Below are 26675 nucleotides of genomic sequence, written 5' to 3'. Positions count from 1 at the left end.
ATACTGGATGTCTGCATCTTATACAAACGTCTCTAACACCTATGATGATCTATGATGTGCAGTGATACAATCAAAGGCCAACAGTACAAGACCCGTCTTTACTTGAGAAATGTCTTGAATTGCTGGACTTAAACATTGTATATATGAAATAACTAGTTCCACTTCCATTGCTTGTTCTATGGGGGTTCCCTATCACTGCAGGCACCTTTATCTCCATTGAAAGATCACTAGGTAGAGCTGCTATCATCTATCTATTTATCTATCTATCCATTCATCTACAAACCTACCAATTTTAGGTAAAAACTTCATTAGTTGGATGGGTGCCCAGACCCAATTAGATATTTTTAATCAATTCCATATTGTATTCCATTTAAAAATATTTCTCAAGTCAATATCTGTTTATATTCTTTTCAAATCTATTTATTCCAAATCTATCTACCCGTTTTCTAATTCGGAATTCTGTAGTTTTTTTGCACCTGACATGCCTGGCGCCACATTTATTAATCAATTTTTAGGCAGTTTCCGACTTGTCCGAAAATAGGTTTGACCTCGTAAACTACTCCAAATTTATAACCCAGCATGATTTATCTGGCAAATAGTAAGACTGCGGATTCTGTCTATTCACTGACACTCCCACGTTGTATCAAGGTGTCCACAGTGTTATGCCATGAAGAGACCTAATAAAAGATTTCCAAAAATGTGAGGGGTGGACTATCATCTATTTATTGTCTAACACAGTGGTGGCAAACCTATGGCACGGGTGCCAGAGGTGGCACTCAAAGCCCTTTCTGTGGGCAGCCAGGCCTTCACCCCAGCACAGAATTTGCTATACATGACTGAAGCTTTCTCCTGTGGTCCAAGACAGCCCAGGAGATGCTATGATCAGTGCTATTTTAAAGCGACACCTCCTTGACTGCCAGGACTATACGAGAAGCGAGAAGGTGTGGACAGAGATGGATTATCATTGGAGCTCCTGCTCTTGGTCCTCTGATTCTTCCTCTTCAGGGGACCCTGGAAGGAAGCTACAATACAAATTTCTCCATCATCTTTCGATTGTATTGGTTTCCTCAGGACAGCAATAAGCTTGAAACCTGTGATACAGCAGGGATCAATAGGTTACTGCTTAAATTGTCATGTTGGCACTTTGCGACATATAAGTGGGTTTTGGTTGTAGGTTGAGAACTCTGTCTCTAAAAGATTCACCATCACTGGTCTAACATAACATCCAGGGCTGCAAAGTAAATGAGTGTCCCACTAGATGAACATGAGAGCAGGGATAGGTCCTCCAGAGACATCCAAGATTAGCAGCAATCCAAAATTTAGCTTCCTTTAGTCCATATGCAAATTTCAATCCATATTTTGGATGTTTCTAAAGCTTTAAAGGAAGCTCCAGACTATGGACTGATGGGTTGCACATAGATTAAAGGAGACTCAGTTTCTTTATGGAATTTTGGAATTTATGAGCTCGTATCTATAATATATTCTTTTTAAAACTATCTACCTCATATCAATATTCTATGTCTGTCTATCTACCTCATGTATCATATATTATCTACCTATCTTCTATCTCTCATATATTGTATATCCTCTATCTATATCTAATATATATCTATTTCTCATCTGTCTTCTATATGTTATCTATCTATATCTAATAATCTAATATCTATCTGTCTATATCTAATATCTATATTCTGTCTATCTCAATCTGATTGAGATAGATAGATTTTCTATTTCAATGTGATGTCTATGATCTCTATATAATCTCCTATCTATCACCTATATGTATATATATCACATCTATGTCTATATGTATATCTATCTGTAACATACCCTGTCATCATGTCATCCCCCTCCTACCCCCAGTCTCTCCACATACATCCAGGCTCAGCCCCTGTGTCCTGCAGGACCTGTCCAGGGTGCTGAAGCTGCTCCTCCCGGCATTAACCCTTGGCGTGGCGGGGGTCCTGGCGGTGGAGGGGCCCCCGGTGTGCTCGGCGCCGTGCTCCCCATCCTCTGTGCTCCCCATACTGATGAGCTCTTCTTGCTGAGGGAGGGCTGGAGGAGGGGGTGGGGGACATGCAGCTTTGACGTCGCCTGGCTGCAGCTACCAAGCTCCAGCTCCTCTCTCCACGTAGATCCCAACGTGACCACACACACAGCTCGGTGCTCGGGCTGCACACACACACTGACACCCGGCCCGCAGCGGCGCCCCCGGATTCCTCCGTGCTGCATCCCCGCCCTCGCCGCCAGGTGCCTCCTGCTCAGCATTGCCTGCAGCCGGGGCTGCTCCTGCTCCATTCATTGTCCCTTCCTCGGGGGTCTCCTTGTGCCTGGACATGGATGCTCCGTCATGTCATTGGCTTGGATGTGATGAGTGATCTCAGCTGCTGCAGCACCCCAGATCTCTGCTTCCCCCCGTCTTGCTGGATCTTGGATTTTTTTTTACATTTGCAATGGCAACTAATGGAATGGGGGCAGGAGAATGTAGAGGGGTTTGGTTGGACTGCAATCTCCTAATTCTTCTCCAGGGACCACTGCCAGTTACTTTTTAACCCCCTCCCCCACCTGCCCCGACACCTCTAGAAATTGACCAAGGAGCAATTTCCCATCACCCTGCCTTCCTGCCTGCATGGGATTTCCCTGTGTCCTACCATAGGAGGAGAAGAATATACTAAGAGCAATACCTGCTGCAGGCTCCTCAGTGTCATGACCAGGGGCCACCTGTGAGTTGGAATCTAAACTGAGACCAGAGGGTAGTTTGCCGGTCACTGGCCTCTGGAAGGTCCTGTTGTGTCTCCGGGCTGGATATGTCCATGTTAACGTGAAGATGGATTTAAGTTTCCTTGTCTTGTGGTTATTGACAGTTCTCATTGAAGGCATCTGTAGTCAAGGGGTTTATGGTGAGTCTTGACATAAAATTCCAGAACATTGTCTTCTCTAACTGTCTCCATGACCTTGTATGTTCCATATTTCTCTTAAAAGGTAACATTAGGATGGCTGTTTGGTATCTGGGGTATGTTACCTGGTCTCTGCAGATCTCACGTGACCCTCCTCAGAAGGGGATGCTTGGAGGACTGTGACATTTATAATTAAGAACTTGGTTGGTGAGCACCAGCTGTGTTCTATGATGAATGTAAAGTCTTCGCCCTATGTGGAAATCGTCATTTTATGCTAAAGTTTAATTACTTTAGATGGCATTGTTCCACAGATGTAGTCTACACATTGTAGCCACCACAAGTCTACATGGTTGGCCTTAGAATGTATAATTTAGCCGATTTTCATCCTCAACGAGCCCAACTACAGAGATGCCATTAGTCTAATCACAGCAAAGCCTCAATTCACCGACTATCTCTCTAAACTACATGTTATTTCCCATTACCTGTGTTGCTTCAGTTGTTGCAGACATTATAGTGTGAGCTTGCAAATGTGCGCCAATCATCCAATTTTCCATTGACAAAACAGTTGAGCGCTGTAAAGGTAGAGAAAAAAATGCCTTTGTGTCATCTAAAATGTTCTCTAAATGGCACATTGTGATTGCAGAAACTATATGGTGTTGGGAGCTGATCAGACAGAGAGTGGAGCTTATCATTCATCATTGCATCATGTTACTCATTGGCGACCTCCGTTTTTGGACTCTTCATAATTACATTGACACCTATAGATCACTAGGGGCACTGCAAAGTTGTAGACTTGAAGGTGTCATCCAAGGGATGGGAGTCATGGTGGACTCTCTTATGAATGGCGTTGGGGCGGGTGTTGGGGGGTCAGGGATGTTACATTTCATGTTCCTGGGCAGTGTCTAGGACATGTGTACTGCACATATTAATAAGTTCTGGTACATATTCTTTAATCAACTGTGATTGAATTACTTTGCTATATTATAAATACACTAATGGTTGACAGATGGTGTTTGAAAAACACATCTAATCCCAGTATACAGTAGTAGTTGCCAATATTCCTTTCCAGTGAGATATGATGCAAACCCCCCTTCAGGAGATGCTAAGACCCATTTAATTGTGTTTAGTGTTGAGATGATCATAATTGGTCCATACAAGTGTATGAAGGAGCCGGTGGGCGGGGGTAACATGATGCCTGGAGGGGGGTTATTGGATTGGGGGTGTGCCTGCATCCCAACAGACCCCTCACTGTTCTCACACAGCAGCATCTCTGTCCTCTGCAGGAAATCCAATATGTTAGGTCAGTTTTTTCCCTAATTTTAAATACTCATTGACAACCCATACGCAGGATACATGGATGGATGAAGGGCCACCGTCGCCTTAGTGTGCAAACTGCAAGCTTCACAGCCCACGAGATGATTATTTTAAGACATCTCCCAGCAAAATGAAATACATCTTGTTCGGGATGATGAGATTTCATGCCAGGGTAATTGGGTAGTGTAGAGTATTCATGTGTTTCCTAAATACAGATCAATGAACAGTAAATGGGAAATCAGACGCCGAAAGCTGGGCAAGATACACAGTGTATATTGTGTAGACTCTGTGCATTAGGAATGCCCTGTAAACCCCGAGTGTTTCTCAGTCATTTCACATAGAATCTAGGTCAGCAAAAAGTCAATGCCAGATGGTGACAGAATTTACCCAGCCATCCACATGCCACAGCTTAGTACATGGATGTCACACACCTATACCATAGTCCATGTCTGCTGTATACATATGTGCCTCACATATGGTGCAATCCCTAAACTCACTAACTATACTTACCATGCACCATATAGGCCACATAACCTACACAAATGAAACCTTCTATACAAAGTACAATATGACATACAGTATAATATATATATATATATATATATATATATATATATATATATATATATGATACATGCCTATAATACAGTCAATGCCTACTTAATATATATGTACCTTACATACTGTGTAATCCCTACACTCACTAACTGTACTTACCATGCATCATATAGACTACATAACATATACACAGGATTACTCTACCTGCTTTACATAATAAAATATAACATGTATGGATGTCGCACATCTATACCATAGTCAACATCTACTGTATAAATATGTGCCTCACTTACTAAATCCCCCCCTAACTCAGTACCAATTCAGCACTTAACATGCATCATATAGGCCACATAACCTACACAAGTGAATTTATATATATATATATATATATATATATATATATATATATATGTATATATATATATATATATATATATATATATGTTGCACACCTATAGCATAGTCAATGTCTACTTTATATACGTGTACCTTACATACTGTATAATCCCTACACTCACTAACTTTACTTACCATGCATCATATACGCCACATAACCTACATAACTGGAGCTCTACCTTATATATATATATATATATATATATATATATATATATATATATATATGTATTTATATATATAAATATATTTATATATATATGGCGCACACCTATACCATACTCAATATCTACTTAATACATGTGCACCTTACATACTGTATAATCCCTACACTCACTAACTATACTTACCATGCATCATATAGGCTACATAACCTACACAAGCTATACCATCTATACATAGTACAATATATATATTTCACACACCTATAATATAGTCAATGTCTACTTAATATATATGTACCTTACATATTGTACAATCCCTACACTCACTAACAATACTTACCATGCATCATATAGAATACATAGCCTGCAAAAGGGAGATTGTACCCCTTTTATACCTCCTATACATAATATATATCATGTACATTGATGTCGCACACCTATACAATAGTCAATGTATACTGTGCCTCACTCACTGTATCACCCCCTAACTCACTACCTATAGAGCACCTACCAATGCATCATGTATGCCACATAACCTACACAAGTGAAGCCCTACCTTCTATACATAATATAATATAACATATATGGATGTCGCATACATATACCGTAGTCAATGTCTACTGCATCTGCACTGTATCATCCCCTTTCTCACTACCTATGCAGCACTTACCATGCATCAAATAGGCCACATAACCTACACCAGAAAAACTCTACCTCCTACACATAATAAAATATAACACACGTATATGACGTGCTATACTGACAAGTGGAGCGAGGGCTACTGCACACATCTTCAGGGCTTCCTTGTAATTCACACATAGTCTTACACCTGGTATATGGAAAGATGTATGGATAAAAATAGACTACAGACAATCCAGACGATATAGAATGTATTTATAGAATATCTTTAGAATATCCATTTCTGAGTGAGCTGGGGGATGGTTCATGTTTAATGCAATGAGACAATATACTCTATATCTTTAGATATTTCCATTTCTATATTCATGTCTATTAACATTGGGTAAATTATTTAATGCATTGAGGATAGCCTATCGAAACCTACAATGACTAAACGTTCTATGAATCCAAGAAGTCTTGTATGATAAGGGGTTCATATACCTGATATTGAATAAGAGGTGGGTGTAATATCAATGATGACTACATATAGAGCTTAAGTAAGAATTGGGGAGGTTTGTATACATTTGATCCTCCCTACCAAAGCTGATAAAGGATCTCAAGATGTGCAGTAGCTAGGCTTCCCTACACCGGGGCATTGGTCCAGGTTTCTACCATAGCCCTATAATGATATACCCTGTCCTACACTGGCACGCAGGGCACATGCCCCACTAGACCCCTGTACCGATGCCAGTAGACACAATAGTCACACACTTTCTTTTTCACCACCATGTTCTGTTTAAAGGACACCTGTCATCAGGTCTCTGCCACTAGTCCTGTCACCTCTTCCTGTTGGAGCAGCTCACAAGGATCCCACCCCAGCCTTTATCTAGTTATTTCATACATTATTCATTGTAAAATCATCTATTCTTTATCATGTAAATGAGGCTGGTCACATGGTCAGAGGCAGTGATGTCACCCCTGTTACCCCTCCCCTCTCCTCCCCCTGCTCATGTCTGTGTGTAATGTATAGTAAAGCATGGCTAGTGTGTGTGCTGCATCTGCTGACATGCTGCATCCTCCTAATATACAGGTGAGAGACACAGACATCAGCTACACATGAATCTGACATGTTCTGCTGTAACATGGCTGCCTGTATCTCTCCTAAACACACACACATGCACACACAGGCTGCAGGGGGTGTGGCCACCAGAACCAGGAAGCACCTCGTTATACAGCCTCACATCATTATACAGGCTGTCAGTCAAGCACTGGGGGTGTGGCTGTGCCTCCCACTCATGAATAGAGTGGACAGCTTGAATATGCTAATAATTCATTGGACATTTCACAGGACATTTGCATACAGCTTTAGAACCTCATTGCTTAGGTTTACAGGCATATAGAGGGACAATGAAGGGATAGATGCAATGCTCTCTAATGGCAGTTTATGAAAATATATTTAGTTTAGGGGGGATATTTTGCATGACGGGTTCTCTTTAAATTCACAAAACTAAAATTCATTACCCAATACACTATCAAGAAATCCGCATTTGCTGTGTGGCATTTGTAGTATGTAGATTTCATTGGCTGTCCTTGACTCTTACATTCAAGCAATGATCTAATCATATTCAGCATAAAACTAGGAAACTCTTCACATATTAAGGGCATAGATCCCCAATGAAGGATTTTCTATATTAGCTCTATACCTCCCAAACACCATACTTGAAAACCAGGGGACATCTTGAATATGACATTTATAGTATACAGTACTACGAGAATACCGGAACTAGAGTCTACAAGATTTCATTGTGCTCAACTCTTACATCCAAGCAATGATCTAATCATATTCAGCATAAAACTAGGAAACTGTTCACATATAAAACTTTAGGGCATAGATCCCCCAATAAAGGATTTTCTATATTGGCTCCATAACTCCCAAACACAATACTTAAAAACCATGGGACATCTTGAATATGACAAATAATAATAATTGATTATCTTCATCGGATATGATCGGAATAAACACTGTTGACCAATATTAAGCAAAATAAATGGAATAAAAGTGATATATATTTGTTCCCTTTTCAATGTCCACATTGATCATGGATACCAGCTCTTATCATTAGGAACAAAGCCTAGACTGTCCTTATACAATATCATCTTAGAAGCAGCACTAGTATTTTCTACTTACTTTGGTCTATCAATGGCACCCAATGCATAGGCATCATAGGTGGGACGAGATCTCCTGAACACATTGCAGTATGTTACAATATACAGGCGACCAGTGGGTTTAATGGGCCATGAGGAGAAACATCTGGAGGATGAATATGGGAAGATGTTTATACTGTTTTAAACATGAAGAAAGATCGGTAATTGTCAATCTGGTAACTGTTTAATGACTTGTAGAATATTCTTCATATTTCATAATTCACCTGAATCTCATTTGTCAGCAGACGGGAGGGAGCCGTGTTTGTAAACAGGCAGATTACTCATCGCTTACATTTACCTCCCCGTTCCGACTGTATACGTTCCAGGTTTCCCATGTCAGGAGCTGGTAATAGTGTAATGCAACATTAGGAACCAGGAAACATAGAGAAAGTTTAAAGGTGGGTGACCACAGTAATACATGGGTTGGGAAGTCTCTAATAATCAGAGTTAAGAACTTGGGATTCTTCAGCAAGATGTGACTTGACTAACGTAACAAACATGTGGTCAGTACTGGGCATAGCAGCAGGGGGGGGGGTACATTGTGGCTGGGGAAAGTAGATTTTGACATCAATGTAGAAAAGAGTTCTTGACTGTAGATAAGGTAGAAATGGCAGCAATTATTAAAGGTGAATGGTAATAAAATGAATGTCAGTCTGGAGAGGATTGTGGGGCTTTGTGGGCTGCTAGTTTGGTTATAAGACATCTTCAGGAGAAAGGTTGATCTAAGGTTTATTCTGTTTACGACTACAAGAATGTGTATTTCGGCTGTGTGCTAGCCGTTGTTTCCATGTCTGGCACGTAGCACCATGTATTCCATGTATGCACACATGGTCGTGGTATCTAAGCCCATTTCTACTGTCCTCAGCGAGAGTGGGCACAAATAGCACTGGTGTTTGCAGCCCCCTGGTTTAACACTAGTAGTAGTTCCACTTGAAGGACTTATATCGATTTTAAACCTTATTCTTTTTTTCTAGAAAAACAAAGTGACTCTGGTTCGCTCACCCAATCACCTTTAAACAGCCATGTGGCGGTGCACGTCATGAGTAAAACGCACGTCGAAACGCGCCGATCGCTGATTTTGCTACTCCTGTGTTGCACCCTAAATAGAATGAAATAAAGGATGAAGCTTTCTTAACACAGTACCGGTGTGGCTTACTAAGAGTGCCGTCCATTTCCATTATTCCTTTTTTTGACCCGGAATCACTCAATTACTGTTTTCCATTATGGACCCAATGGGGTTAGGGTTAGTTATCATTAGGCAGGCTCCTTGAGATAGTCCTATGTCTGTCTTTGGAGCCAACTACACTTTCAGTGATGTTTTTTAAAATAATTACAAAATAATCACAAAAAGGGTAATAAAAGCACCAGGAGGGAAGTAGAGTGACTGCGATTTTTTTTTGTGATTAATCAGAAAAGATTAAATGAAAACGGAACTTCCCACAAAATATAGAATATAGGCTACAAGCCAAAGAATGACATATCTGGGGTCAGTAATTCATCTATCATTGATACTATTGATATTGATATTATTGTCATATATTACATAATGTATCAAGATTTTTTATTAGTTATTTATTGGAAATGGTAAGAGTAGAACAATTCTACTTCACAACAAGTGTAGACCAAGTGTAGAAATGCACATATTACAGTACACTATACTTAGTATCTAATGTAAAAGTTCATTTAACTTCTGTGAGCAGGGAACTGACCTCCCCACACATGTATTTTTACCTAGAACCTGTCACCATGTCTATGCGGCGCCATGGCATAGAGGAACATGAAGATTGAAATTACATATTTGTTTGAAAGATCTGGAAAACATGTAACTTATCAAATGAAATCTTAGCTTTTTATGTAGGTAGGAATTCAGTGGGTTGTTCTATTCAGTGACTGCCAGTAGGGAAAACCAATGGACTTGTCATGAGTGTTGAAAATGCAGGGATTTCAATCAGCAACAGGTTATATTGAATCACTTCTAAAAAAAAAAAACAGCATATATCTGCTCAGCTCCTGCTCTATAATATTTTATTTGCAGATTGGACACTGTGTATAGTCTTCAATCTTTTTTCTGCTCTATAACACTCTCTTGAAGATAGAATTTGCACAGCTCCTCCTGCTCTATAACATCTGGCCTGTAGATACAACACTGTGTACAAACTGCTCAGTTCCTCCTGTTCTATAACAATCTGCCTGAATTATTACACTGTGTATAGTCTGCCACGCCAGATTCACGAAGAACGTGTGCCACAATTCACAAATCTTGCGCACCCTGTACAATCCACTGGCAAACTGCACCCGTTGATGAATGTGGGCCTCTGCGTACAATTTTATCTGCTCTTCCTGCTCTATTACATGCTGTCTGTAGATACGATACTGTGGCACATTTACTTACATGTCCAGGTCGCGATCCCCGATCCGGACTCTCCGACGATGATGTACTGTGCCACGTAGATCCTGTGCCCGATATCCTGCATGTATCGCTCCTCGCTCATGTCCGCTGGAGTTCCCTTTCTTCTTCCTGGTGTATGTGAGTGCATGTCTTGCGACACAAATTGAAATTTTAAATCCCGCGCTTAGTCCGAATCCGCCGGATCCTCCGATGGCCCGTACCCCGATTTGTGTCACGTGGAAGCCGGCGCGATTGCGACACAATCCGATCGCGTGCGACACAATCCTCGGTGCCATCCCCGAAAAGTCGGGAAAGCCGACTAAAATGCGGGTGCGGGACCCTTAGTAAATAAGCTCTTCTGTGTACAATCCGCATGCTGTCTGCAGATAGGACAATATGTTATATGTGCGCCACAGGTGGTATAATTTACATTTTAGACTAGTCTAAGCAGACACATTAATATATAAGTTTACTGTTTCCTTGCAGGATTTATGGTGCATCATGTGAAATAATTAGTTTTATTGTATTGTAAAAGCTATGGAGGTAGACAGCAGTCTGTCCTATAAACTAGAAATTGATATGACTGACAAGCACTGATATCACTTCGCCTCAATTCATACTCAATTCTCTGGTTTAGGAAAGTTTAACAGAAACAGTTTTAATACATAAACAGTTACCTTGCATTACCATTCTGTTATTAATAGCTGTGCTATTTTTCCTTTATTTAGTAGTCTATCAGGGTGCATTTACTGCGGCTGGGCCTAGGATGACGCCTGTGCACTAGTGGTGTCTTATATGTTTCATGAGGTAACATGTTCTTATGTAAACTGTGCTATCTATTCCTTGTACTGTATTGTAATTGGCAGGCAGAGAAAGGGTAAGCAATGGTGACACCCACAGTGTTTCCTACAACTTCCTGGAAGGTAGGAGGGAAATTCTAATGTGGGCAACACCCAGAAACCCTACTTGTAACAGGAGGGGATGGAACGGTGGTTCAGAACCTCTATAGTTGCCCCCCGAAGAGAGGATACATTACAGGGAGGCGCCAGAGAGTAGTCAGTTCCCGTGGAAGCCATTGTGTCCACATGAGACTCTGACAAGTCAGCGAGTAATGCCACAGGGCACCACAAGGCCCGGACCATCCCACATGTAACAGCACTACTTTCACCCTGCCCAGATGAGCATACGGCAGCATGCTGTAGAGGAGGAGGGGCCTGTGAAATGTAGTATATTAGATTATTATAATTGTTAGGTCTACTAGTAAGACAAAGACCCTCAAAGGCAAGTGCGGACCTCAGATGGGGAGTATTTACTCTGTACCAAAACTGTATTGTCACAGCCTGGACCTAACAGAGAAGGCTCTAGCACTGGTGTCTAGGGTGTCTAAGAAGTCAGGCTATGGCTATAAAAAACTTAATGGACTGAGCAACATGGGTGGTAGTTAATTGGCAGTGGGGTAGAGTCTCATTCCCTCTGTTCTCTGGTCCTCTCTTTATAAACCCATTAAGTGAGCAGTATACTAGCTGTAGAAGTTGAGCCCCTTGAGCGACACATCCATGGCTGAAGAATATGTGCAGATATTTCAATTCACATAATCTTATACATAGACATGTTTCATAGGCGCCAACCCAGGATGACCTGTAGTAGGATTCCTCAAGGTCAGTTCCTGTTGACCCCATTACTATTTGTAGTGTAAGCATGTCCTTTGTGGTGTCCAATAAACTTTACATATATTCTTGGAGAGCCATTTTAAGAGATGTACAGTAATGCTTCTTGATTTCTAATGAACTCCCTGTCATACCCAGTTTAGCTGAACACTGTGATACTGTATGTTTGGCCTGACACTATTTTCTTCCCAGCTATTTCTATTGAGAATTTTCTGTGAAATCCAAACCGTACATCTATGGTTGTTATTGTTTTATCATGGTGATTTCTTTTCTCTGTTTGGACATGGTGGTAATGAAAGTTTTACTTCATAGATATCTAGAAGAGCTAAATTCTCATTAGAAACCGATGTACACCTTTGAGGCATTTTTTCAATAAATCATTGTTTTGCATTTATAATGGTGAAAAATAATTTCTTCTTTGTTAAATTTAATTTGAATTCTTAACTGTGAATGCTTCTTCCCCTACTCATTACAGACCGGGTTTTTCCAGTGCAGAGGGATCCAGAGAAGAAACCAGAAATCTTTGTTCTTCTAAGTAGTTGGGGGGGGATGACAGGCTTTATACTGGGGGCAGGGGCTGGCAGGCTATATACTGGGTGAAGTTTTTAGTGTTAAAATTAGGTACCTCGGCTTATACTCAGGACAGCTTATATTCAATTATATATGGTATTCAGCTTCAGTGAGTGTTTCCAACCTGCTGAGACCTCCTACTGCTACTGATTTCTCTGTTCAAGGAAAAAACAGCCAGCAGTGTGTGGGAGAAGTAGCATCTAGAGAAGAAAAAAAATGGTTCATGAAAACCTATTTTGACCTATTATGACACCTATTATGAATTGGGAAATGAATTCTATCACATAATAAATTCATACCGATAATCATAATTAAGAAAGACCAGATTACTGTTGGTTAAAATAGCCTTTAATTATTTTTGGTTGATTGGTTGTTTTACATCGATGAACCCACAAAACCCCAAAAATATAGAGCTTGATGTTGACCCTGCACATCGGTTTGCACCAGATATTTCAAGAGCATACATTAACAAAATGATTCACCTCTAGAGAAGTAATGTTGTTATGTATATTAAAAGATTAGTTCTTCCGATTTGACAAATCCAACACTTCTACATCTGACACACTCAGCTCTGCTACAGTTGACTAAATTTAGTTTTGTTATATCTCTACATTTAGCATTGACCACAAGGTGAGGTGGTCTGGTTGCACGAATGGCAGAACTAGTAATTAATAAGCATTTCCAATCGATAGCCATTTCCACAAAGGTTTCAGGAGAAGCTGAGATGTATCTACTTGGATAGGAGTCTCTAGAGGGATGTGGAAAAGAGAGCTTCTCATCTGATACATACAAGGTATGTGCTCGCTGTACAGAAGTAGCAGAGATGAATTTGTTGTTTGACTGCATCATGTTTTGGAGACTGATGGCTTTCAGTTATTTAGTCTTTGGGTCTCCGGAGGTGGGGAAAGACACCATAGTTTTGTTATATCTATAGTGTAAGATTAGCCGAAAAACAGTCTTATCATCCAAGAGGTTCTGCAGGAGCAAGGCTATTTTCCGCCTCTCTCTTTGTGATTTCCCATAGTCATTATACTTGTCACAGCCGCTATGGATTACACGCCAGTCTTCATAAATCCTTTCTCTTTGCAGAGATATTGCAATATAGCCTTTACAGAGGAGGGATGAGGGCACATGACAAGAGGACATCCCTGGAGATTACAGTAAAGGAGCTTTCACCTTTAACAGAGAAAGAAGTTCTTCACAATAAGGGCAGTGAAGGCATAGAAATCATTACCAAGGGTGGCAGGAACTATAGGATCTTTAAGAAGAGGTTAGACACCCTTTCAGAAAAATAGGACACAAGGGTGATGCCAATTAATCTAAGGAAACTTGATTCAGGGAGGAAACCGACTGTCATCCCAGGGTCACAAGGAGATGTTTTCCTTCTTGGGGACTGAGAAAATGAATGTCTTCTCTCAGGTTTTACTTGGTTTTAAATGCATTTTATTCTGGTAGAACCTGCCAAATGCAGTTCTTTTATTCCAATGTCACCAACTTCCACTAAGGGTGTAAAACTTCCTTCCTTTTCTCAAGTTGTTACAATTATTTCCTGACCTTGCTTGTGAACTATACTGTAATTTTCTTTTTTTTTCCCTATACTAAACTTTCTCTTTTGCAAACTGTTGTAAGGTCAGTCACTGTGAGAAAATGTTGAGTTTCATTCAGAATAATCTGGTTTAATGTTACAAAATCATAGCCACTTTCCTCCAAACGCAGCACTACTTGTACAGGCTTATACACCTGAAATCTGGCATAGAACCCCTGAAATAGGCACAATTTTGGTATTTTTCCCTCGTTACACACCAAGACGTGGCGTGAATGGGGCGGCTGATTGGGCCTGCACACTAGCTATAGCATGTACAAATTCGGACCAGGCGTAAAACCGCTCCGCCAATGCAGCACAAGAGCCTCCTGATAGATCTGGTGAGTACTAGTTGGAGGAGAATACATCATATGTTGACATATGATTGAAAACTGGCTGAAGGATCGTATCCAGAGAGTTGTGGTCAATGATTCCTACTCGGAATGGTCACCAGTTATGAGTGGTGTACCCCAGGGTTCTGTGCTTGGCCCACTACTATTTAATATATTTATTAATGATATAGAGGTAGGAATTAATAGCACCGTGTCTATTTTTGCAGATGACACCAAATTGTGTATTGTAATACAGTCTATGGAGGATGTTCATAGGCTGCAGGGTGACTTGGACAAATTGAATGTTTGGTCATCCACTTGGCAAATGAGGTTTAATGTGGATAAATGTAAGGTTATGCACCTGGGGGCCAATAATCCAAAGGCAAAATATGTACTTGGGGGACTAAATCTGGGAGAGTCCCTTGTTGAGAAGGACCTGGGGGTACTAGTAGATCATAAATTGAATAACAGCATGCAGTGTCAAGCAGCTGCCTCTAAAGCTAGTAGGATCTTGTCATGTATCAAAAGTGGTATGGACATTCATGATAGGGATGTAATATTATCACTGTACAAGGCATTGGTTCGGCATCACCTGGAATATGCTGTCCAGTTCTGGGCTCCGGTCCATACAAAGGATGCCCTGGAGCTGGAGAGGGTTCAACGTAGAACCACAAAAATGATAAGGGGTATGGAGGGTCTTAGTTATGAGGAAAGGTTACCGTCGGGTTACCGTTCGGCCACGCCCCCCGATTTCCGTCGCGTGCATGGCAGCGCCGATGCGCCACAAACCAATCGCGCGCGCCAAAATCCCGAGGCAATTCAGGGAAAATCGGCGTAAATCGGAAATATTCGGGTAACACATCGGGAAAACGCGAATCGGGCCCTTAGTAAATGACCCCCATAGGCTTTGTCTAGAGGTGGTTGGGGAAATAAGGACACATAGGCTTTCTCTAGAGGTGAGTGTGGAAAGAAGGACTCATAGACTTTCTCTACGGGTGAGTAGGGAAAGAAAGACTCATCAGCTTTTTTGGGGGGTGATTATGGAAAGAAGGACTCATCGGCTTTCTCTAAAGGTGAGTGGTGAAAGAAGTACTCAGGCTTTCTCTAGTGGTGAATAGGGAAAGAAGGACTCATATGCATTTTTTAGAGTTAGGTAAGTAAAGGAACTCATAGGCTTTCTCTGCAGTTGGGTGGAAAAAGAAGAAGGACTCATAGACTTTCTCTAGAGTTTCTCTCATAGGCTTTCTCTCGATGTGATTGGGGAAATAAGGACTCATAGGCTTTCTCCATAGGTGGGTGGGGAAACGAGGACTCATAGGCTTTCTCTAGAAGTGTTTGGGAAAATGAGGACTCTCTAGGTTTTCGTTAGAAGGACATCATGTAAAACGATTTGCATATGAAATTATTGAAGCAAATCATAGTAGGCAATGATATACATCATTCTTGATTACTGTACTTTTTAGGGCTGTTTGATTTAGTCATCCAATAGTGAAATGTAAGAATTTATTTTGAAAAGTACAGATTTAATGTCTTCATGAGTTGGTAAGGTCTTGGTTTGGGGATAAACTGAGTCTCGTGGTTTACTTTGCTTATTGGCATTATTAGTAAGAAATATAAGACTGTACATTCTATCGTTTATTTCCTTGTGAGCTTTCTACACAGAACTGGATGAAAAACAGTGATGACCATTACACTCACATAAGGGCTGTCAACTAGATTTTATATAAATCTAGTTGACTGTAAAAGTTACCTTCACAATTACTCACTCCAAACTATTGATCTTATTCCCTCCACTTGTCTTTGTGACAATCTTTAGTGTAGTTTAGGATCAATCCAGTTAGGAAAGTTATCATTTATAAGTTGGAGGTCTATTCCATAACCAGTTATTATTAACAATCATATGCCTTGAGATGCCTATACATCCTATATTTTGGTGGAGTCCAATAGCTGAAGGTAGATGATGACAAGAATTCTCCTTGTGATTGATTAGAAGAGAACAGAATGAATGCAGATGTATGCAGCTGCCAGTTATAAGTGACTTGTGATATATGAGTCAGGTAAGTGGTGGTTTCTATAGAGGAGGCCAAAGAGATTAATGTTGTTGCTCATGTTGAAATATTATCATTGACATTTTATAACTGCACAATATTTTATGCTTGTATGTTACTAAATTTGCAATACTAAGCCAAAGAGGTTGCTCCAACTCCTTCAGCATGAGTCCAGTAAGTCTGAGGGTCTTTTCGCCCAGATTTTATATTTTTGGCTTCAGCTTTTAATGGAGGTTGAGTCAAAATTCCCAGGACATTTTTTCAGAAACTAAAGGGAAAATTACATATATGAATATCCCAGCAGGTAATGGGTCTATATTTTAGTTTATATTCGGAACATTGCCTCCATCTGGAAAACTGCCTTAATGGATCAAGGGCAAATTTTTCCAATGGGAATGTGGTTATGTAGTAAGGAAGAAGAAGAAGATCAAAATTGTCTCAGAAATGTTTGATGTTTATGGTGTGGGGTGTCAAGCAGCTCATTATAGAGACCTCATGTTCATGGTTGCTTTGGGGCCCTCTACGTTTCCTGTAAGAGTCAAGCTGAAAAACTCAACTAAAATGTAAAACTTTTTTATTAACTTATATGAGAAAAGAGTTAAAGAGGGAGTATGCAAACATTTTTGCCTTTCCAAGACAATCCCTTTGAAATTCTGCATGGAATAACTATGCCTAATAGTTTCTCCGTTTGTTATTGCTCTAAATTTCTCAGTTGGACATGTAAATTTAAGTAGTTGTCCATTTTGTTGCCATGGTGGAAGAAAGATGTCCCAATGCGGTCTCTCCTCTTGGCTGGTCATGTTCAATCATGTGTATCAAGTGCTGACCTGACCATCAAGACATTGGGACACATTTACTTACCCGGTCCCAGCGCGATCCCCGATCCGGACTGTCCAACTAGGATGAACTCTGCCGCAATTCATGAAGATTGTGCGCCCGATATTCTGCATGTTTCCCTTCCCCGATCAGGCCCGCTGGAGTTCACCATCTTCCTCCAGGTGTATGTAAGTACATTAGATGCGACACAAATTAATTAATTGTTAAATCCGGCGTTTAGTCCAAATTCGTTGGATCGTTCGCTGTCCGCCCCTCGACTTGTGTTGTGTGAAGCTGGCGCGATTGCGACACAATCCGATCACGTGCACAACAATCCCTGGCGCGATCCCTTGAAGGTCAGGGAACCCAACAATAATGCAGCCGCGGGACCCTTAGTAATTAACCCCCAATGTTGTTTCATGATATCTGATATGTGTGACTACCCTATTGTACCTCTAGGGGACACCACTAGAGGAAAGAAGCCAGACTAGAAATATGTACAAATAATGAAGAAAAATACTTTATTTAGACAATTCATTAAAAAATCCGGGTAGTGGCAAAGGCAGAAGAATAGGGGGGCATCACCGGACACAGCAGGTGGAGGAACATATATGTACATATAAATGGGTGAGACTTGATTATTTAAGATGAAAATGGGGCACTTAATGTGAACCAACAATAAAGCTGTATATAATGCAAGTATTGCACAAAGTAATCGAAAAACATAACAGCTTGTCATGAGGAGAAGTCTTACCCTGGTGCACCCCCAGACAAAGGCTCATTCCGAGCCGAAACGCGCGACGGGGAGGGTGCCATCCCGGACAGTAGAGCATTACCTTCAAAACACCAGGGTAAGACTTCTCCTCATGACGAGTTGTTATGTTTTTCAATTACTTTGTGCAATACTTGCATTATATACAGCTTTATTGTTGGTTCACATTAAGTGCCCCATTTTCATCTTAAATAATCAAGTCTCACCCATTTATATGTACATATATGTTCCTCCACCTGCTGTGTCCGGTGATGCCCCCCTATTCTTCTGCCTTTGCCACTACCTGAATTTTTTAATGTTTTAATGAATTGTCTAAATAAAGTATTTTTCTTCATTATTTGTACATATTTCTAGTCTGGCTTCTTTCTTCTAGGGGGGGGGGGGTCCCCTAGAGGAACAATAGGATATTTGCATAGCTACTAGCCATTGTCTAGGGTGCATTTACAAGGGATCTCGATGCTTAGGCAAATGAAATGTAATGATCCCATTATACCTGTCTCAATTTAGTTTTTTATGTGTGACTACCTCATAGTTGAGTTGTAGGCTGCAGCTTTTCAAGGGTTTTGCTAGCATGTTGTGATATTGTTTGGACTTGGGTTCCTGAGAAATTGGAGTGCTTAATCTAATTTGAGGTCCAGGCACTTTCTCTTGATATACATTTATGTACAGGATCAATAAATAGCAGCAGTCAAAAAAGCTACCAAACCACCATGTTTATTTATCAGCTTTGCTGTTACATCTGTAACATCTGCATTACATATGTTCAGGCTGAGAAGACACTGAACATTCTAGTTCAATTAAATCGACAGTCTGAACAGTTCTCAAATAGCTGAGCTGCTTATGGAATCTACCAAACCCGGCTCTCTGCAAGCTTTGCCATGGTACAGCAAGGTTTAACATGCTCAGATTTTGAGAGCTTTGCTCCTGTCACCTTGAGTAGACCTCCTAGCCCCAGTGTATGCTATGCTCATTGCTGGTTATATTCCCATTCTAGCTCTTCATTGATATACTTTTGTACTTCTGTTTACCATTGTTTGCCTCTCGTTGTAGACTATTCTTTTTGTACGCAAGTTTGTAACTTATGTGCTGATTTGAGCTGTGATATGAATTGTTGGCTGCCCTTATTCTGTTTGTTCAACTGTCTTGTTTTGTGTCTGTACATACTTTAGCATACGAAGGGACCGTCTTTGTGGTTGCCTTATATCGCCTACGAAATACAAAGGCAAGCAAGCAAGGCTGCTGGGGGGCTTAAATTTTAGATGCACTGTCGTACCTCTTGACCTTGAGCACAGTGTCCACATTACATTTGCAATGACTATTTCTAATTCTTAATAACTATAACAATTATAGAACCAACTACCACTATGTCTTCAGCATGGTCTTCTTCTATAAGATGAAGACATAAGAGCTATGGTTCATCCCTGACCCACATCAACTCTGATGCTTAAAGGGAAACTACCACCACAAATCTACCAACTCACGTCCCCGCAATTTTCTTATAACTTTTATTCCCCTAATATGTAAATTTTGTAAAGAGGCTACAGGGGCATGGAGTAGCCGGAGCTGAGGCTACACGGCACGGCTACTCCATGCACCAGTAGCCTCTTTGATCCTCCTACCCAAAATCTTCGGCGTGGAGTAGCCGCGTCGTGTAGCATCAGCTCCGGGTACTCCACGGAGTAGCCTCTTTACAAAATTTACATATTAGGGGAATAAATGTTATAAAAAATTGTGGGGATGTGAGGATTACCCCTTAAAAGGGCTATCCTTACATCCTTTAGATCCATCTACCACCCAATCTACCTTTAAAGGTAATTCCGTGGTGGTAGGTTCAGAGTAGTATTGGAGAGTCAGGAATTTATAACATATCCCACATGACATAATATAAATTGAGGAAACCCCTTTAAGAGAACCATTTTATGGTCTTGGCCTGAGTTTCGATGGTGACCATTAACTGTAAATCGTGTCAGCAAACATTTTAATTTCTTCTTTATTATGAAGGTCAGTGGTGCTTGGAAAGCAGTCTCAATGTAAAATGATGATTTTACTATGGAGTGATTCATCCTCATCAGCTATTACTAGACCTTCTCATTCTCAGGTTTCATGTTTGTTTATGCAGATTCCCTCAGTGCTCATCCAACTGTGTTGAATAAACGTGTAATAAATTGCAGACAAATAAACCGCAGACCCTGTGCTGAAGAGCCAGCTGATGTAGTATCTGATTGCCAGATATAGGACTGGCATGAGTGCCAACACATGGAACCTCAGATTCTCTAACAACTGCAGAAGAATAATCTGTAATTTGTTGCTTTTTCCTGTTCATTGTTTGTGGATCACTGTTATTCTTCTGATTCCATTATAGACCAGATACTTTCTCAATAGATCCTATCAACTGTTCCACATTCTTTTCTTGCTTCCGTATGATCTGTCAGAAAGAAAACAGAAAATTCTGTATTTAGCTTTATGCAAATTAGATCCTCAGTGCAATCGGGATGGGTCAGTGCCTGCTAGTGCACTTGATTTCTCCTATTTATGCCACTTTTTGACATCCAGCATCACTCCTCCTTTAATAAGCTGGCACACCCTATAGAAAGAAGGAGCAGGAAGAAAACAAGTGCACCATGGCACCATGACATGGCATTGTCCTTGGTTTACTAAAATTCTAATTTGCATAAAAATAAAAACTGAAATTTCATTAAAATTACAGATTGCCTGGAAACTGGAAAGGTGTACCAAGTAATAGAAAGGTTATAAAGCATCTTCCTATATGGCAGTAGTGATTAACCTATGGCCCAATTGGCATAGGTGGCACATAGAGATTTCTCTATAGGCACCCAGGCCATTGCTCCAGCAAATAAAGAACTCAAAGCCTCCTTCTGCAGTCCAAAGCAGCCCATGATGTGCGGTGCGGCTACTCCACACCACAGTAGCCTCTAGCATTCCGCCTACCAATCTTCAGCGCACAGCTGCAAGGAGCTGGACGCACTGGTCTGCGAAGCTGGCGGCCGGCATGCGGCACTTGTGGAGAACCCAGCTTTGCAGATGAGTGTGCGCAGCTACCAGGGGTTGCACGCTGAAGATGTAATGGTAGGCAGAACACAAGAGGCTACTAAAGCGTGGAGTAGCCGCACCGTGTAGACTCAGCTCCCGCTACTCCACGCCCTAGTAGCCTCTTTAGTAAATTTGAATGTTGGGGGAATTAAAATGTATAAAAGTTCTGGTCTATGAAAAAATTTGCCCTAAAAATGCTATATGACTATACATTAGAGGAACCTGTCACCTTAATAGGTAGATCCGTGGTAGGTTTCCTTTAATGTCCTGCAGAGAGCGAGAGAAGGAAAAAGATGGACTTAAGCAAAAGAAGAAAAAATACAAAAGAGTGAAAGTAATAAAAAAAGGAAACAAGAAATGAGATAGAACGAAAGGAACAAAGAGACACAAGAGTAGAGATTGCATGAAAAAGCAATAAGCAGCACAAGAGGTAATGATGAGAGAGGAAGAGAAAAAGAGCAATAAAACATAGGGAGAACGTAGCAGATATTATACAGTGATACATGATTAAAAGACCAAACAAGAAAAAGAGAGATAGAGGAGAGCTGCCACCTAATCCAATGTCTCTGGAAACATACACGACAAGGTTTACCATGGGACATTTGCTTCCAGCATGTGCCGGATAATACACGCCTGCTCTCGCAGTGCGTCACACTCGTGCTCGCCCTATTAGTTTATTCGTAACTTGTTCTTTTTGCCTGTGAACCATAGCTTTATCCAAATGGAAAAATATTGAAATTTCATACAATGGTTTTGATTTACATAGCAATGACTGCATACATTTCACACTGAATTTCCAATAGGCTAACCAAGCAAATTGTGCTAATTTTATTCTTCATCCAATTAATTTTACTGTCTACTAGCGGAGAATATGCAGGGGGAAAGGGTGCGCAGTTTCAGTGTACAAAAGGGCTCTCATTTCACAGATACAGATAGGAACCAGCTGAAACCTGTGCCACCGCAGCGCCCTAATAGTACTGATCACCATATACCATGATGGTGTACAGCGATACAGTCCTATGGTAGTGAATAGAACAGGGGTCATAGGAATAAGGACTCATACATATTACCATATTTTAAGGCCGTCAGCTGGTCCAGAATACATTGGAGCTGGGCCACATGCTCTGTGTAGCACTGCGTAATCTGTAGGCGCTATATAATTAAAGAATTCTTAATACAGACTGCATAGATTTGTATTGCGGTGTATGTACATGTCTGTTTATGGCATGAGGCCTATGTTATGATATTTTCTCTTGTTTTGTGAATGTGAAAGTATGTGAAGAGAAATGAAGAAACATAGAAATGACAAAGATCATAGCCATATTCACACAAACCTAGAGGCTCCACCATCAGATCCATGCTCTAACCTAATATTGTACATCAGTGGTGTAGCAAAAGAGACCTCAACATAAAGCCTTCTAATGTCTACGGGTTGATAAAGGGTGGGCCCAAAGAACCTCACATCTGACACTGCACAAAATGGCAGCATTTACACAAATGTCGCTGATTCTTGACTGTGTTTGTCATAAACCTTTGTGTAATCTTGTTTTTCACTGACCCATTCACTTCAATGGCTTAATCAGTCCATGAAAATGTGTCTGAGTGCCCTACCTGTGAAATAATGGGGTAGTCCAGGTTTAAGGAAAATGGGTTGTGTCTCGTATTTAAGCCAACTTCTAGGGAAGTGAAAGGGTTGCAATATTTGTAATATAGAAAAAAACAGTCTGCTCACCGAACATTACATGTAGATGTTCCTTCCGTGCTGTAGATCCACTCCTGGACTGGAGAAACATGACATGCAACACTTTGTGATCTTGGATCCAGCTACAGGAAACTCAGACACCAGTACTTGAAAGTTAAAACTCCATGGGGCAGATTTATCAAGTGTCTGAAAGTCAGAATATTTCCAGTTGCCCATGGCAACCAATCACAGCTCAGCTTTCATTTTACCAGTGTTCATGAATATTTTAAAGGGGAGCTGTGATTGGTTGCCATGTGCAACTGGAAATATTCTGACTTTCAGACACTTGATAAATCTGCCCCCATGTCTTTATTTTCGGATTGTAGTCTTGGATACAAAATTTCTAGCGTGACAGCTTATAAAGTATACATCAGCAACTCGTTTCAAATGCACTATGCGTCCTTCCTCATGGCTGTATAGTACACAAAAGAGAAGCACACAAGCTAAAAAGGGGTGGATTGCGATTTTGATTATTATCACCACCTGTTGGATTGCTACACCCCTTCCTCTCCGTGCGCTATCCCACAATTAAAATAGATAAACAAACACAATTGTTAAAAAAAAACTTTGCAAACTATCAAATTACATTGCTTGTATATTAATAACCAACCCTATGTATCTAAGGATATATTCATCCTCGATGTTGTCCTAATAACAATGGGTGGATCAATCAATTCTTTCAAAATTACCAATGTACATATTTATTTTAGTTCCCGACAACGGACATAATTCTGACCTTAGTGACCCACATATACTTCTCTTTTGTATACTATACAGCCATGAGGAAGGACGCATAGTGCGTTTGAAACACGTTGCTGATGTATACGTTATAAGCTGTCATGCTAGAAATTTTGTATCCAATACTATGGTCCAAAAATAAAGACATAGAGTTTTAACTTTCAAGTACTGGTGTCTGAGTTTCCTGTAAAGGGTTGCAATACCACAAATGGCCTGTAGGCATTACTGTGGCCTTTGATAGAAGCAGAAGTCTTGTTTTCATATCTTGAATAACTCTTTTAATAAGCAAAACATTTCATGTCACTTCCTTTACTCGTACATCACCTTTACATAGGCCTCACCTTAAAAGCATAGTATACGATACTAGTAACAGGGACCAGATTCTGAAAACCTCAAATGGGTAAAAAGTATCTGGTTACTCGTACAGGCGGTCCCCTACTTAAGAACACTCAACTTACATACGACCCCTAGTTACAAACGGACCACTGGATATTGGTAATTTATTGTACTTTAGTCCTAGGCTACAATGATCAGCTATAACAGTTATCAGATGTGTCTGTAATGAAGCTTTATTGCTAATCCTGATTCTTATGACAACCCAACATTTTGAAAATCCAATTGTCACAGAGACCAAAAAAGTTCTGGCTGGGGTTACAATGATAAAATATACAGTTCCGACTTACATACAAACTCAACTTAAGAACAAACCTACAGACCCTATCATGTATGTAGCCCGGGGACTGCCTGTACTCTATATCATCATATAGCAGATAGTGATGGGGGTCACCATTCACATGTTCTGTATATGGCACTTTCAACTTAGAGGAAATCTACCATCAAAATAAAGTCTAGGGCTACATTGTCATAGATAAGGCACCAAGACTTTGGTAATCTTATATTTGTTATCCATTGCCTCCTTGGGTGTTATCAGAGCTTCTCTGTGCTCTGTCTTCACAGGCTGTTACTCTGTATAGGAGTGCTTTCCTTTAAATGTGTATTCCCATTATAGCAAATAACTCATATTGTTTGTATAATAAAAAGTTATACAATTTTCCAAGAAAATTTCTGTATCAATTATTCACATTTTTCTAGATCTCTGCATGCTGTCATTCTATAGAAAGGGTCATGGTTTATTTCCTGTGGATAAAAGGTGCATGGCTCAGCATAACACACAGATCTGATTGCTATCTATAATACTAAGGGTATCTGGTACAATGGTGGTTAACTGGATAAGCAGTTAACACATATTCCCTTTATGAAGCTAACCTGCAGCATCAGACACAAGATGGTTTTTTAATCCAGCCCAAGAATCTTCTGGCAGCATACACTGGGGTTTCCAACATTGCTTTATTATTATGCTATGTCTAAGATATTCCCTGTTTAATCCATATGCTAATGGGACAGGTAATGCACCTAGCACATGTCATCAGCACCTGGAGCACAGCTATTCCTGCCTGGACCACTACCTTTTCCTTCCTGTGTGGCTCCATACTTCTTACAGAGAGGGTACTGGCCCAGTTGGGAAAAGCAGTGCTCCAGGTGTTCAGGACATGACTTGGGTGCACCAAATACATCATTAGCATGTGGTTTTAAATTGAATAATAAAGGTCTGTTGGAAATCACAGATTAGCATCTTATAATTCTTGCAGAGGTGGTAGACTCCCTTTAAAGGGAACCTACCGCCACGATTCTACCTATAAAGGTAGAACGGGTGGTAGGTGGATGTATTGGATGTGAGGATATCCATTTTTTGGGCTAATCCTCACGTCCCGGCTATCCTTTAGTAAACTTTAGTAAGTGGGTATGTAAATTTTTTTAAGCGGCTACTGTGGCGTGGAGTAGCCGGACATGAGGCTACACGTCGCGGCTATTCCACGCCCCAGTAGCCTCTTTTCTCCTCCTACCATGTCATCTTCGGCGCACAGCGGCTTGTAGCTGCGCGCCCTCGTCCGGGTACCCAGCGTTCTGCGCATGCGCAGTAGCGCTGGCCTCGGAGCTATGGCCGTGCAACCGCAGGCCTGCGTTCTGCATGCACAGAGCGCCGGGTATAAGGACGAAGATGACATGGTAGGCGGAGAAAAGAGGCTACTGGGGCGTGGAGTAGCCGCGATGTGTAACCTCAGCTCCGGCTACTCCACGCCCCAGTAGCCGCTTAAAAAAAATTTACATACCCACTTATTAAAGTTTACTAAAGGATAGCCGGGACGTGAGGATTAGCCCAAAAAAGGGATATCCTCACGTCCCATTCATCCAAATACCACCCGTTCTACCTTTATAGGTAGAATCGTGGTGGTAAGTTCCCTTTAAGGGTGATGGTGTGTATTGTGCTGTAACACACTGAGACACAGCTTGTCAATGACATCTCATATCCTCATATTTTGGATTTCCTCACAAATTGTATATTCAATCTTTATGTGTTTTATAAGAAGTTTCATATAACATTTTACTTGTGCTTGTTATATTCACCACAGGTATAAAACGACTCGTATTCTAATTTAATTGTAATGGTAATACGTTCTTTTTGGGCAGTGGAGACTGCATAGCAATAGTGCTTGCCACGCTAATAGACAGAAAGTGCTTATATAATACAATTATATCAGCCGGAATGTAATTTACAGTGCAAAGATAACCAATGGAAATGAGAAGAGACAGCTTCTGTAATCCAAGCTGCATGTACAATGTATACTCATGGTCTATATACATCCCTTTACAAATTTCAGTACTCTGACCCCCTACTTTACATAGATGTGAACATTGTGCATAAACATATAAACGTTGTATCATATTATCAGATAGATAAGATGTTCGATAGATAGA

At 40.7% G+C, this 26675-nt stretch overlaps 1 protein-coding gene across 2 annotated transcripts in view; it reads left to right on the top strand.

Moving 5' to 3' along the window:
- Positions 1–2069: 2069 nt before the first annotated feature.
- MDGA2 (MAM domain containing glycosylphosphatidylinositol anchor 2) overlaps positions 2070–26675 on the top strand; it is a 453765-nt gene continuing 429159 nt past the window's right edge. For both annotated transcript variants that reach the window (XM_072115988.1, XM_072115986.1), the window contains exon 1: positions 2070–2900. In XM_072115988.1, coding sequence (XP_071972089.1) covers positions 2828–2900 — 73 coding nt within the window. In that variant the 5' untranslated portion in view covers positions 2070–2827. The remainder of the gene's footprint in view (positions 2901–26675) is intronic.

The sequence above is a fragment of the Engystomops pustulosus genome, chromosome 7, assembly GCF_040894005.1.
Source record: "Engystomops pustulosus chromosome 7, aEngPut4.maternal, whole genome shotgun sequence".
Taxonomy (NCBI): Eukaryota; Metazoa; Chordata; class Amphibia; order Anura; family Leptodactylidae; genus Engystomops; species Engystomops pustulosus.
The sequence above is the reverse complement of the archived record's forward strand: the minus strand, read 5'-3'. Positions and strand labels throughout refer to the sequence as shown.